Here is a 14,652-nt window from a genome sequence, read left to right on the forward strand (position 1 = left end):
AATTAAACTAAATTAAAGTGAGTAGAAATTACATTTTCTGATATTGTAGAAAATGACGGTGCAGTCAAAACATTGGCATGAGAATATTTTGTTATATGAATATTGGCTAACGGTGTTGGCCAATCATTTTCTTATCGGTAATCCCAACTATGTAACACTCAAATGTAATGGGAGTTAAAGCAATGACATGTAAATATTGCATACAATGTTTTGGTAGTGCTTTTTCTGTATAAATTACAAAAAAAACTCAAAACTAATATATTTTACAGCACAAACTAAGAGTCTATTTCATCTGGGAGAGGAAAAAACAGGTGAGACATAGTTTGATGCTACATGCTAATGTATTCTGCTCAAAGCCTAAGGACCATCAGTATAACTACTACAGTAATTGTATAAAATGAATGATAATATTGTTTTATTTAGTCTAGACCTTTTGAAGGCTTCTGAGGCCTACGTACTCTACAATAATATAAAGTCAATGCATTCATCATTTACACTTTGAATTAATGAGAAGAGAAGGAATACATTTTGTAACAGTGATATCTTATTTCCCAGTAAACCGCCACCATGAGTACGGACGCGGAGATGGCCCAATATGGCAAGGCTGCCATTTACCTCCGTAAGCCTGAGAGGGAGAGGCTTGAGGCCCAGGCTGCACCATTTGATGCCAAGAATGCCTGCTATGTGCCTGATGCCAAGGAATTGTACCTTAAGGGTATGGTTGTTAAAAGAGACGGTGGGAAATGTGACGTGAAAGTCCTTATCCTTGACGAGGTAAGAAGATACTTAGCATGGAATGAAAAAAAACATTAAGTGGACGTTTTTGTACATGTCTGTGTTATTCATTTAGTGTAGGCTTCATGCTTGTTATTGACGTTTTTCAGGTAAAAACCTTCAAAGAAGAAGACATTTCACCCATGAACCCTCCTAAGTTTGACAAGATTGAGGACATGGCCATGATGACCTACCTCAATGAAGCCTCTGTCCTGTATAACCTCAAAGAGCGTTATGCAGCATGGATGATCTACGTAAGAAAATGATGAGCAACCTTAAGGAAGCAAATTACACCCTCCGAAAATGTACCATACCTGAGCATAATGTGATAATAATGTAATATCAATATTTTCCTTTACTCTCTGCTCATATGCAGACCTACTCTGGGCTCTTCTGTGCCACGGTGAACCCCTACAAGTGGCTCCCTGTGTATGACATGGAAGTGGTCAACGCCTACAGAGGGAAGAAGCGTATGGAGGCTCCACCCCACATCTTCTCCGTCTCTGACAACGCCTTTCAGTTCATGTTGACTGGTATGGACGCTCACTGTTAGATGGCTGAAGTCATGGATGGATGGATGGATGGATGGATGGATGCATTCTTAGTTGCTACTCGTATCACTTCTGACACATTTATTTGTCAATTTACTTTCAGATAAGGAGAACCAGTCTGTCCTAATCACGTAAGTTTGAGACTTTAAATGAGTGTATATTTTGTATTATTTGACTTCTATATATGTATATAAATATGAAGACTACAATGCTTAATGACTCAAGAGGCTTCACAATACTTATTTTAGTTAATGCACCCTAAATCATATTTGTTATCATCTCATAAACTAGTGGAGAATCTGGTGCTGGAAAGACTGTCAACACCAAGCGTGTCATCCAGTACTTTGCCACCATTGCGGTTTCTGGAGGTGAGAAGAAGAAGGAACCAATTCCCGGTAAAATGCAGGTATGACCGTATATTTACCATAGAAAGTGCATGCCATCAATTGTTGACCCATGTTTTTACCCCCCCAAAAATGCTTTTCCATGGTACAGTTCAAGAGTGTAGGTTTCATTATACATGAAAACTGTAAATATACACCCCCAATTGTTTATTAGGAAACAATTCTTAATTCACTGGCTGCATCATCAGTTTTTTTTTATCTGTCCCCGCACATTTGAAAACAAAAAAGCTCCCTTGGTATACTTCAAATATAGTTTATATCTTCAAAATATGTTGTCACACAGCACAATGTAAATGAGACTGTTAATATATTAATTATTATTACTCATTCAGCAACTTGATTAGGTTATGGATTTAGTGACAAGAGAATTATTTTGGATGATTGGTGATCAGTCTGAATGACCAATGTTTTGTCTCCCTTCAGGGTTCCCTTGAGGATCAGATCATTGCAGCTAACCCTCTACTGGAGTCCTACGGTAATGCCAAGACAGTGAGGAATGACAACTCATCTCGTTTTGTAAGTTTGGAGGGAAAATATTCATTTTCACATTTGACACTAACTTAGAAATCAATAGGATGCGTTGAAAAAGCCCCTTCTATGACCTTTTTCAGGGTAAATTCATTAGGATTCACTTCCACATGAACGGAAAACTGGCTAGTGCTGACATTGAGACCTGTAAGTTGGTTTGAATTATTTCCCAGATGATCCTTTGAATACATGTTGGTGTCCATTCACTTGAGATTCAAATTGTTCTCATTTTTCTCTATCCTTTCAACCACGTTTCTCACAGACCTGCTGGAGAAGTCTAGAGTGAGCTTCCAGCTGCCTGATGAGAGAGGCTACCACATCTTCTACCAGATGATGACAAACCACAAACCTGAGCTCGTTGGTGAGGCACTGCAGGGATTAAAGAAACAATATGTTCTGAATGACATTTACTCCTTTGTCCATTCATTGAGGGTTCCTACTTTTACATAAAATGTACACATGCCTTGGGTGATAGTCATTTTAGTTTTGTGTCTCCACAGAAATGTCGCTTATCACCACCAACCCCTACGACTACCCCATGATCAGCCAGGGTCAGATCACTGTGGCCAGTATCGATGACACAGTTGAGCTTGATGCCACTGATGTAAGTCACTAAAAGGGTTCAACTTGAAAATATAATAACATATATATTGATGGTTTAATGTAAACTTTCTTTCCTCATCCAGGATGCTATTGACATCTTGGGCTTCAGCGGTGAAGAGAAGATGAGCATCTACAAGTTTACCGGTGCTGTCATGCACCATGGCAACATGCACTTCAAGCAGAAGCAGCGTGAGGAGCAGGCTGAGCCAGATGGCACAGAGGGTAAGCCATATTATTTGTATCAAAGTTCTAAAGTGCATGCATTTAACTATATTCCTGTGATAAACGTAGCACTCTGATGCTCATTGCTCCTATCCCTCCCCAGTGGCTGATAAAATTGGTTACCTTCTGGGTCTGAACTCAGCTGAAATGCTGAAAGCCCTGTGCTACCCCAGAGTGAAGGTCGGCAATGAGTTTGTGACCAAGGGTCAGACAGTGCCTCAGGTAACAATAGACTCGAAAGCAGTAATTTTACAATGAGACTTCTTCTTTTGACTTTTGATGTGTTAGTAAAAAGAAATGTAATCACTTTGCATTGAATTAATACAAGTTAATAACATTTGTGTAAGACAGTGAAAGTAACTTTTAGCATTGATGTTTCACAGGTGAACAACTCAGTCAGCGCTCTGGCCAAGTCCATCTATGAGAGGATGTTCTTGTGGATGGTCATCCGCATCAACCAGATGTTGGACACCAAGCAGCCAAGGAACTACTACATCGGTGTGCTTGACATTGCTGGTTTTGAGATCTTTGACGTGAGTTTAAGATTGGTTATTATTAGAAATACATTCAAAAGTGGTTTATTTTGTGTGTCCTTAAACTATTTAGATAGTATCTACTCCATTTTTCTTCTCCATAATTTGATTTAAAGGAACAGCAATCAAGTGTAGATAAAGTAAAAAATGCATTTGGTATGGTGGGATCGCTCAATAAAGTTGGGTCAAACTTTGCAAATCTACAGTACAACAGCATGGAGCAGCTGTGCATCAACTTCACCAATGAGAAACTGCAACAGTTCTTCAACCACACCATGTTCGTCCTGGAGCAAGAGGAGTACAAGAAGGAGGGCATTGTCTGGGCTTTCATTGACTTTGGCATGGACTTGGCTGCCTGCATTGAGCTTATTGAGAAGGTGAGGTGTCTGTAAAAACTGTGGATGTTTCATACCTGGCAAGGATACAAGGTTATTTATAGATGTAGATACATTGAACTGACATGCTCTTATCATATCACAGTGCTTAATATATGTCTTATACAATAATGCCATTTCAGCTCACTTATACACAGTATATTTGACTGATCAAAATATATTTCTACACAGCCAATGGGCATCTTCTCCATCCTTGAAGAGGAGTGCATGTTCCCCAAGGCTTCAGACACTTCCTTCAAGAACAAGCTGTATGACCAGCATCTTGGCAAGAACAAGGCATTTGAGAAGCCTAAACCAGCCAAGGGCAAGGCCGAGGCCCACTTCTCTCTGGTCCACTATGCTGGTACAGTGGACTACAATATCACTGGCTGGTTGGACAAGAACAAGGATCCCCTGAATGAGTCTGTGCTTCAGCTGTATGGAAAGTCCTCAGCCAAACTGTTGGCCACGCTCTACGTTGCTGCTCCAGCTGAGGGTTAGTATGGTTGAATTAGATTACAAACACAAAGGTTTATACATTGAACATATTAACATGATGTGTTAATTAATTAACAATATTGTTCAAGCAACAAGACATATTCATGTATTATGCTGTCTAACTCCTGACACTCCTATAACAGATACCTCAAAGAAAGGAGGCAAGAAGAAGGGAGGTTCCATGCAGACTGTGTCCTCTCAGTTCAGAGTGAGTGAGGTTTTTTTTTAATATAATTTGGGATAGTTTCATGCTGTAATTGTACTCTAATATTAGTGAGGATTTTAACTTTATTGTGAATAATATCTGAGAGTAACAATGCTTTATAACAACCTTACAGGAGAACTTGGGCAAGCTGATGACCAACTTGAGGAGCACCCACCCTCATTTTGTGCGTTGTCTGATCCCCAATGAGTCTAAGACTCCAGGTATAACATATTGTTTCATGGATTATTTCTCTGAAGTCATTATTACCTTAAACACAGAATACGTTCATTTGATTATTATTTCTACAAATAAGTTCCACAAAGTAAAAAGCTGACCCCAAATCTTTCATCCAGGTTTGATGGAGAACCACCTGGTCATCCACCAGCTGAGGTGTAACGGTGTGCTGGAGGGTATTAGGATTTGCACAAAGGGCTTCCCCAGCAGAATCATCTATGCTGACTTCAAGCAGAGGTAGTCTTACACACAAATGCAACAAAGATATGGTAGATGGATAAAAACATAGCAAATAATAAACACACTTTCTCCCTATTCAGATACAAGGTATTGAATGCCGGTGTAATCCCCGAAGGCCAGTTCATGGACAACAAGAAGGCTTCTGAGAAGTTGCTTGGGTCCATTGACATTAACCATGATGAGTACAAGTTTGGACACACCAAGGTAACATACCGTACACTATTGATGATGGGATCCTGGCAACTCATGTTTGTGACCTACAGAGGTTCTTAAATATCTAATTTATCTGGTAGACATTCAAAATCGAGTTTACATTTTTCTATAGCAATCCAACATTCTTAATAATTAACAACATGAGAAATGTACTGTATTATAAATATTTGATCCTAATGTTATACACAACCTTTGCTTTCTATTTAGATAGCAATGTGTTTTCACCAGAAGTGTTTATTTCAGTTTTGTATCATACTTGTGTCTCAGGTGTTCTTCAAAGCTGGTCTGCTTGGTGTCCTTGAGGAGATGAGAGATGAGAAGCTTGCTACTCTGGTAACCATGACTCAGGCTCTTGCTCGAGGATACCTGATGAGGAAGGAATTTACCAAGATGATGGAGAGGAGGTGAAATGGAAATGATGAAAGGACAAATATGGATTCAAGTATTTGCATTCAAATCATATAATCATACAATCATGCATAATCTGCATTGAGCTAAACTATCTATTTTTGTCCATGCCTCTCTTTTTCTGATAATTAGAGAGTCTGTCTTCACCATCCAGTACAACATCCGTTCGTTCATGAACGTGAAACATTGGCCATGGATGAAGGTCTACTACAAGATCAAGCCTCTCCTGCAGAGTGCTGAGACTGAGAAGGAGCTGGCCAACATGAAAGAAGACTATGAGAAGTGCAAAGTTGCTCTTGAAAAGTCTGAGGCTCGCAAGAAGGAGCTGGAGGAAAAGATGGTGTCCCTCCTGCAAGAGAAGAATGACTTGTCTCTCCAAGTTGCATCTGTGAGTGAGCCACGCACATACACAGGCACAAACACAGGCACACCACATTAAAGTCTAATTAACCTCTGTTATTCTCAGGAATCAGAGAATCTGAATGATGCTGAGGAGAGATGTGAGGGTTTGATCAAGAGCAAGATCCAGCTGGAGGCCAAACTCAAAGAGACAACTGAGAGGTTGGAGGATGAAGAGGAGATGAATGCTGAGCTGACTGCCAAGAAGAGGAAGCTGGAGGATGAGTGCTCTGAGCTGAAGAAGGACATTGATGATCTGGAGCTTACCCTGGCCAAAGTGGAGAAGGAGAAGCATGCCACAGAGAACAAGGTATCAACATCTGACCAATAACCGAGCAGTAGTTTGTTAAAAAACACCAAACAATAGCTTTAACTTGAGCTAACTTTGTCTTTGTCTACAGGTTAAAAACCTGACAGAGGAGATGGCATCTCAAGATGAGAGTGTTGCCAAGCTGACCAAGGAGAAGAAAGCCCTGCAAGAGGCCCATCAGCAGACACTGGATGACCTGCAGGCAGAGGAGGACAAAGTCAACACTCTGACCAAGGCCAAGACCAAGCTGGAACAGCAAGTTGATGACGTGAGTCAAGTTATGTTTTCTGTCTTTATATCCAACTTTGTCTCTAATGGTATTGAATTTAATCGGTTTTGGGATTCAGTATGACGTCTGACTACACTATAATAATATAAGGTGTTATGAATGAGCTGTTAACATCACAGCTTAAGTATGAGAAATGCATTTTGTCCTCCAGCTTGAAGGTTCTCTGGAGCAAGAGAAGAAGCTCCGTATGGACCTGGAGAGAGGCAAGAGAAAGCTGGAGGGAGACCTGAAACTGGCCCAGGAGTCCATCATGGACCTGGAGAACGACAAGCAGCAGTCTGATGAAAAGATCAAGAAGTAAGTATTGTAAAATCATTAGAGACTTTCTTGACATTATATGGATTTCATTCACTCCAGCAATCATTACAATCAATTTTGCCTTTCACATAATAATTTCGAAGTCCAATGTTCAAACCCATTCGTAGGTCAAAGCATTTACATTTTTTGTATTGATATTTCTCAACTTGGAGTAATGCAACAATGTAGACCTATGACACTGAGTTTTGTTTCTAAGTACACTAATCAGATTAATTATACTAATCTAGTTGGTGCCGAAAATGGCTGCCTAAGTAGGCTCTCCTAACAAAGTAAATTCCTTGTCTGTGCAAACTTTCATTGCGAATAAACACCAATTCTGATTCTGATAACATAGATTACTCAATTGAATATCTTAATCAATAGGCATAGAAAGGCTTTTGTTATGAAAAATTGTGGATGTGCTTTACAATGTAATTTCCACTCAATGACACAAAACCGAAAGCTGACATGGATTCATTTGTGCACAAAAGGAAGGACTTTGAGACCAGCCAGCTCCTCAGCAAGATTGAGGATGAGCAGTCTCTGGGTGCCCAGCTGCAGAAGAAGATCAAGGAGCTCCAGGTGTGTTGTAGTTACTAAACCCCAGACAAGTAATATTTCCTGTTTTGGGATGGATTATATTTTTCTTGCTTGTACTCAAAATCCATGTTGTCTATGAAGTCTTTTTCTGCTCATATGTAGGCCAGAATTTGAAGACTTTGATGCGAAACAAAGTTTTTTTTTCTATTGTAGGCTCGTATTGAAGAGCTGGAAGAGGAGATTGAGGCTGAGCGCGCTGCCAGGGCCAAGGTGGAGAAGCAGAGGGCCGATCTGTCCAGGGAACTCGAGGAGATCAGCGAGAGGCTGGAGGAGGCCGGAGGTGCCACAGCTGCTCAAATTGAGATGAACAAGAAGCGAGAGGCTGAGTTCCAGAAGCTGAGACGTGACCTGGAAGAGTCCACCCTGCAGCATGAGGCCACAGCCTCAGCCCTGAGGAAGAAGCAGGCTGACAGTGTGGCAGAGCTGGGAGAGCAGATCGACAACCTGCAGCGCGTCAAGCAGAAGCTGGAGAAAGAGAAGAGTGAGTTCAAGATGGAGATCGACGACCTCTCCTCCAACATGGAAGCAGTTGCTAAGGGCAAGGTATGAATCAAAGCACAAAGATATAAATGCATTTCAATCATTTGTCAATAGATTCATGTAGAGTGTAACATTGTGTTTGTTCCACAGGGCAATCTGGAGAAGATGTGCCGTACCCTTGAAGACCAGCTCAGTGAGATCAAGACCAAGAACGATGAGAATGTTCGCCAGCTCAACGACCTCGGTGGACAGAAAGCCAGACTCCTCACGGAAAATGGTAAAAAAAACTATAAAAAAACATGTTTGATACGTTCAAAACTCTACATGCAGAAATATGTTCCACAAGGTGTATATTGAAAATAACCTGGTATAATCAAGAAACAGGCCTAACAAATAGCTTTCTTAATTCCCCATAGGTGAGTTTGGTCGCCAGATGGAGGAGAAGGAGGCCCTGGTGTCCCAGCTGACCAGGGGAAAGCAGGCCTACACCCAGCAGATTGAGGAGCTCAAGAGGCTTGTGGAGGAGGAGGTCAAGGTAAAATAACTAAAGGAGCCCCATGTTGACCAACCATGACAGTTTTACAGTACAGAAGTTAGCAAATACATGTTTTGGTCACTTACTACATCACCCATGTCTCCTAATATTTTCCTCTCAGGCTAAGAACGCACTGGCCCATGGTGTCCAATCTGCCCGCCACGACTGTGATCTGCTGAGGGAACAGTTTGAGGAGGAACAGGAGGCCAAGGCAGAGCTGCAGCGCGGCATGTCCAAGGCTAACTCTGAGGTGGCTCAGTGGAGAACCAAGTACGAGACTGATGCCATCCAGAGGACAGAGGAGCTAGAGGAGGCCAAGTAAGTCCGAAAAAGTCCAAAAGATAGTCATTCATAGTACCCCAATATAACATTATTGTCAACCACTCCAAGCTTGCAATCAGTACAGAACATATTTGCGATGTCATGATTTGTGTCAACAGGAAGAAGCTGGCTCAACGTCTTCAGGAAGCTGAGGAGACAATTGAGGCCACCAACTCCAAGTGTGCCTCTCTAGAGAAGACCAAGCAGAGGCTCCAGGGAGAGGTGGAGGACCTCATGATTGATGTTGAGAGAGCCAATGCCCTGGCTGCCAATCTGGATAAGAAGCAGAGGAACTTTGACAAGGTGAAAAATATTGTGCCAGTTCTAGGTTTTGGTGTAACTGTACGTGGAACAAGGGTATTAAGGTGTAATTGAATACATATATAAATAAATACATACATTGCAAGACTTATTTGAGATGTGCCTGCTTGCCTTGATGGACCTAAATCTGCAATTACGGCTTAAGAACTCTGTTGCTCATGTCCTTGTCATGTGCTTCTTCCTAGGTTCTTGCAGAGTGGAAGCAGAAGTTTGAGGAGGGCCAGGCTGAGCTGGAGGGAGCTCAGAAGGAGGCTCGTTCTCTCAGCACAGAGCTCTTCAAGATGAAGAACTCCTACGAGGAGGCTCTTGACCAGCTGGAGACTCTGAAGAGAGAGAACAAGAACTTGCAACGTGAGTTGCAAAGTTGTATGTGGTGCTCTTCCCCACCTCAAGTACATCTGATTATACATTTTGGAATGAAACTATGTTTTCTTTTTTCAAATGACAGAGGAGATCTCTGACCTGACCGAGCAGATCGGAGAGACTGGCAAGAGCATCCATGAGTTGGAGAAGGCCAAGAAGACAGTGGAGACAGAGAAGTCTGAGATCCAGACGGCTCTGGAGGAGGCTGAGGTACAAACTCTCCACAATTCCCAGAAAAGAATAAACCCTCTTGGAATAACCATAACTAAGATTGACATTTGAAAATATTTTCATTCATTCAGGGAACTCTGGAGCATGAGGAATCCAAGATTCTTCGTGTGCAGCTGGAGCTGAACCAGATCAAGGGTGAGGTGGACAGGAAGTTGGCAGAGAAGGATGAGGAGATGGAGCAGATCAAGAGGAACAGCCAGAGAGTGGCTGACTCCATGCAGAGCACCCTGGACTCTGAGGTGCGCAGCAGGAACGACGCCCTGAGGATCAAGAAGAAGATGGAGGGAGACCTGAATGAAATGGAGATCCAGCTGAGCCATGCTAACCGCCAGGCTGCTGAGTCCCAGAAGCAGCTGAGGAACGTTCAGGCGCAACTCAAGGTACCGTGAATGTTGGCAATAGTGATGCGTATACTGCAGTGAATTACATTAATAATTACTTCAGACCATTACTACAGATCTAGACTCAAAATAAGAAAATGGGGGCTCAAATGTCCATCTATCCATCCTTACAAAGAACATATATTTCCAGCACAAACAGTACTGCTGAAGCCATATAGAACAGTATAAGCCATACTGTACGCAACAGCATCTTCTCATTCCTCTCTACACTCTTCTGTGTTTCTAGGATGCCCAGTTGCACCTGGATGATGCCGTTCGTGCCTCAGAGGACATGAAGGAACAGGCTGCCATGGTGGAACGTAGAAACGGCCTGATGGTGGCTGAGATTGAAGAGCTGAGAGCGGGTCTGGAGCAGACAGAGAGAGGCCGCAAAGTGGCTGAGCAGGAGCTGGTGGACGCCAGCGAGAGAGTGGGACTGCTGCATTCCCAGGTGCGGACATATAAAGACACGTAGATAAATAACTTGCACAGGAAAGGTTTTGTTTTGCTATATCCATGTGTGCTCTCTTTCCAGAACACCAGCCTGTTGAACACCAAGAAGAAGCTTGAGGCTGACCTGGTCCAGGTGCAGGGAGAGGTGGACGACATTGTCCAGGAGGCCAGGAACGCTGAGGAGAAGGCCAAGAAGGCCATCACTGATGTGAGTTTGGATAACTAAGTATCCCAGCACAGTCAATATTGAGTCTGCTACTTTACCTGCACTGTCTTCAAGGGCACATCAACCAGTTCATGTAACCTGGTATGATATACTATGTGTGCGTACGGTTCCTCAGTTCAACCAAGTTGCATTCTGTTGCTGCAGGCGGCCATGATGGCAGAGGAGCTGAAGAAGGAGCAGGACACCAGCTCTCACCTTGAGAGGATGAAGAAGAACCTGGAGGTGACAGTCAAGGACCTGCAGCACCGTCTGGATGAGGCAGAGAACCTGGCCATGAAGGGCGGCAAGAAGCAGCTCCAGAAACTGGAGTCCAGGGTAAGTTTGCAAAAGTTGAAAATGAATCCCTGTTGCCTTGAGAAAGGTCAAATATTTGTAAGCCCCTTTTCCCCGGTTGTAATGCTGTTCAAAAGGACCTTTTAGCATGGGAGTGATGGACTCACCATGAGCTCCTGTTCTCCATGCAGGTGCGTGAGCTGGAGACTGAGGTGGAGGCTGAACAGAGGAGAGGTGTAGATGCAGTCAAGGGAGTCCGCAAATATGAGCGCAGAGTCAAGGAGCTGACATACCAGGTAACAACGCACAGTCAAAATCAGCATATGTTGATACAACAGTTCATGTTGACACATATCATTCTAATTGACCTTATTGTCTGCTTCAGACTGAGGAAGATAAGAAGAATGTAAACAGACTTCAGGACCTCGTGGACAAACTGCAGCTTAAAGTGAAGGCTTACAAGAGACAGGCTGAGGAGGCGGTAAGTCTAATGCTAATTTGACCCTTGCTTATGCAAAATAAAGGTTTCCTAGCTTTCAGTGTATACATATATATATATGGCTTTACCAATGGTATTGTTCTTGTTGAAATGATCACTGCAGCAAGCTCTTACAAAATTTGTAAGAATTATTTTTCAAATTAATTTATCCCAGGAGGAACAGGCCAACTCCCACATGTCCAAGTTCAGGAAGGTCCAGCATGAGCTGGAGGAGGCTGAGGAGCGTGCCGACATCGCTGAATCTCAGGTCAACAAGCTCAGAACCAAGAGTCGTGATGCTGGAAAGGTAAAGATCTGCTAATGTCACACCACGGAAAATAATGCATTGCAGTGTTTTGTCAGACGATTTGTCAATTGAAATAGAATTCAATACAATAATTCACATTTTTTTCTTTCTGACAATCAGGCAAAAGAAGCGGAATAGACATTAACCTGAACAAGATCCTGTTGCTATGTTTCATAAAATATGTTTTACATAGTGGTATTTTTAAGAATAAAAAAAATAAAAAATATACAAAACGACATGGCTTCTGGGTTTGTTGTAGGAGGTACAAATGTTGTCTACGGTTGCACAACTTTGTATATAGAAATTCAATTATACGGTCAATAAAGCATATCAAAAATGTCTGTTGAAATTCTTCCATGCTCCTGAATATAGTATTTATAAGAAATTTAGATTGTTAGAGCTACTATGGCCTGTTTCAAGCTGCTATAGCTGAAAGTTAAGTCTAAAGATGTTTGTTTCAGTAAAAGATTAGTGACTGCAAGGATACACAATAAACTGATGATATCATTCAAATTCATTTAATATTGCATCTTGACAAAATGTGAGCCTAACATTGGCCATTCATTTGATCTTATACCTGGACAAGTAAAGTCAGCTCTCTTGACATTTTATATTCCTTCGATATTACATCTGGACACTGGCCATTCAGTTGATACCATGTCTGGTCTAAATGTCAGCCTTCTGGAGACTGGCAATTCATTTAATGATGTGAATCTGGAGAAAATGTCAGCGTTTTGATTACTGGCTATTCAATTTGATACTATATCTGGACAAAAGGTCAGCCCTCCTGACACTGGCCATTCATTTGAAATAGCATCTGGACATAATGTTAGCGTTCTGGACACTGGCCATGCATTTGATACTATATCTGGACAAAAGGTCAGCCCTCTAGACACTGGCCGTTCATTATACTAGCATCTGGACCAAATGTTTACGTTCTGGACACAGGCCAATCATTTGATACTATATCTGGACAAAGTGTCAGCCTTCTGGTCACTGGCTAATCAAGCTCACAGGTCCGTAGTTATCAACTACCTTGGCGTTCAGGCAACATTTTGTTTTGGGTTGATCTAAAATAACTGGTTACCCTGGGCACATCATAGACAATACACGTGTACCTGTCACTTATTTTAGTTTCTTGAGGCAATAGCCATATTGACCATCACAGCCCCTTATGACACTACATTACAAATAAATACTTAGATCGTCATTAAACCCAGACAATGTAAACAAAATACGCTTAAATACTTACACTGAGGCAAAGGAAGAGTATACAAGTGGTAATATTCTACCCACGACACAATACTACTGGTGTGGAATTTATGTGATTGAGCATCCTGGTAACTTTGTTAAGTGTCTAAAATACATAGATTTGTATTTTGTTTCTAACAAACACACAACACTCATGTATGGCCATCATATTTCTTTATTATGTACTATACAAGTTTTTAAGGTAGATCGATTCAGCTATATATTTATAGTTTTTTGGCTTTTTTTTTCATAGCCATATTTATGTATTGATTAATATATTTAACTATGTATTTACCTATGTATTGATTTATTACATTTTGAATCAAACAGCATACCATATTTGGCATGACCCTGGGATCTAGTACTGTACTCATACAACCTTTAATGTTTACTGTATTTAGAAAATTAAACTTGGGCATTTGTATACATTAGCAAAAGGGTTGCCAACTTTCTCAACCCCAAATGAGGGACATTTTCTTCCAGGTGCGCACGCGCACATGCGAACGCATCAACAGCTGACCAACAATAACGGAAATCGCAAGTTTTCACTAGCCATACCGTAAACCTACTCATTTCAGTGTAATTTTGGAAAACCATTAATAGCTACTCACTTGGATGTATTGTTCATAGTAATAGTCAAGACAATTATTACAAGTTTCTCCTTTTGACACACAATAACGCTCACCTCACCAGTGGCCAATTCACACAGACTGTCACCAACAAGCAACAACCGTGTCCCATAGCAACGTTTGCGTGAGTGTTTGGCACATTTACACGTGACGGGACAAATCAAAATCACCCATAATTTGGGATTTCCCAGACAATTCGGGACGGTTGGCAACCCTAATTAGCAAGCAAGCAAGCACAATTTATTTATAGAGCACTTTAAAATCCAAAGTGAACACAAAGTTCTGTACAGTAAAACAATAGATGAATAAATAAAAGCCCTAAATACAAAAACTCACACGTCTCATACAATACAAATACAAAAACAATAACACACCATACAAAGACCCAATACCATCTATATAACCAGACATGAATTTTCTATTTTAGTTTTCAAAGGCCAAAGCATAGAGGTGGTTTTTAAGAAGAGACTTAAAAACAGGCAGTGAAAATGCCTGTCTAATGTGTAGAGGTACATCGTTCCACAATTTAGGAGCTGCTGCCGCAAAATCACAATCCCTTTTAGCTTGCACTTTGTTTTAGGCACACTTAGGAGCAGTTTATCGGCTGACCTGAGAGAACGGGTGGGTGTATAGGGATGTAACAGCTCAGAGATGTAGAGGGGGGCAAGGCCATTTAGGCCTTTAAAAGCAAATAAAATAATCTTCAAATGATTACTGCATTG

General features: G+C 41.5%; 1 protein-coding gene across 1 annotated transcript; it reads left to right on the plus strand.

The window, feature by feature from the left end:
• The first annotated feature begins 270 nt into the window (after positions 1–270).
• On the plus strand, positions 271–12,387 carry LOC124462706 (myosin heavy chain, fast skeletal muscle-like). Its single transcript, XM_047014291.1, has 40 exons — positions 271–311; positions 556–774; positions 885–1,028; positions 1,151–1,307; positions 1,429–1,456; positions 1,617–1,731; positions 2,153–2,245; positions 2,341–2,404; positions 2,520–2,618; positions 2,758–2,861; positions 2,944–3,082; positions 3,186–3,304; positions 3,466–3,615; positions 3,822–3,992; positions 4,182–4,485; positions 4,631–4,695; positions 4,826–4,913; positions 5,046–5,163; positions 5,247–5,370; positions 5,647–5,783; positions 5,920–6,175; positions 6,254–6,496; positions 6,588–6,764; positions 6,937–7,082; positions 7,574–7,664; positions 7,836–8,225; positions 8,313–8,439; positions 8,579–8,697; positions 8,819–9,015; positions 9,138–9,321; positions 9,525–9,690; positions 9,788–9,912; positions 10,005–10,313; positions 10,561–10,764; positions 10,849–10,974; positions 11,137–11,307; positions 11,457–11,561; positions 11,651–11,746; positions 11,919–12,050; positions 12,171–12,387. Exons 2-40 carry the CDS (start codon positions 568–570, stop codon positions 12,186–12,188), a joined length of 5,808 nt encoding a protein of 1,935 aa, XP_046870247.1. The 5' UTR covers positions 271–311; positions 556–567; the 3' UTR covers positions 12,189–12,387.
• Positions 12,388–14,652: the final 2,265 nt, after the last annotated feature.

The sequence above is a fragment of the Hypomesus transpacificus genome, unplaced genomic scaffold, assembly GCF_021917145.1.
Source record: "Hypomesus transpacificus isolate Combined female unplaced genomic scaffold, fHypTra1 scaffold_235, whole genome shotgun sequence".
Classification (NCBI taxonomy): domain Eukaryota; kingdom Metazoa; phylum Chordata; class Actinopteri; order Osmeriformes; family Osmeridae; genus Hypomesus; species Hypomesus transpacificus.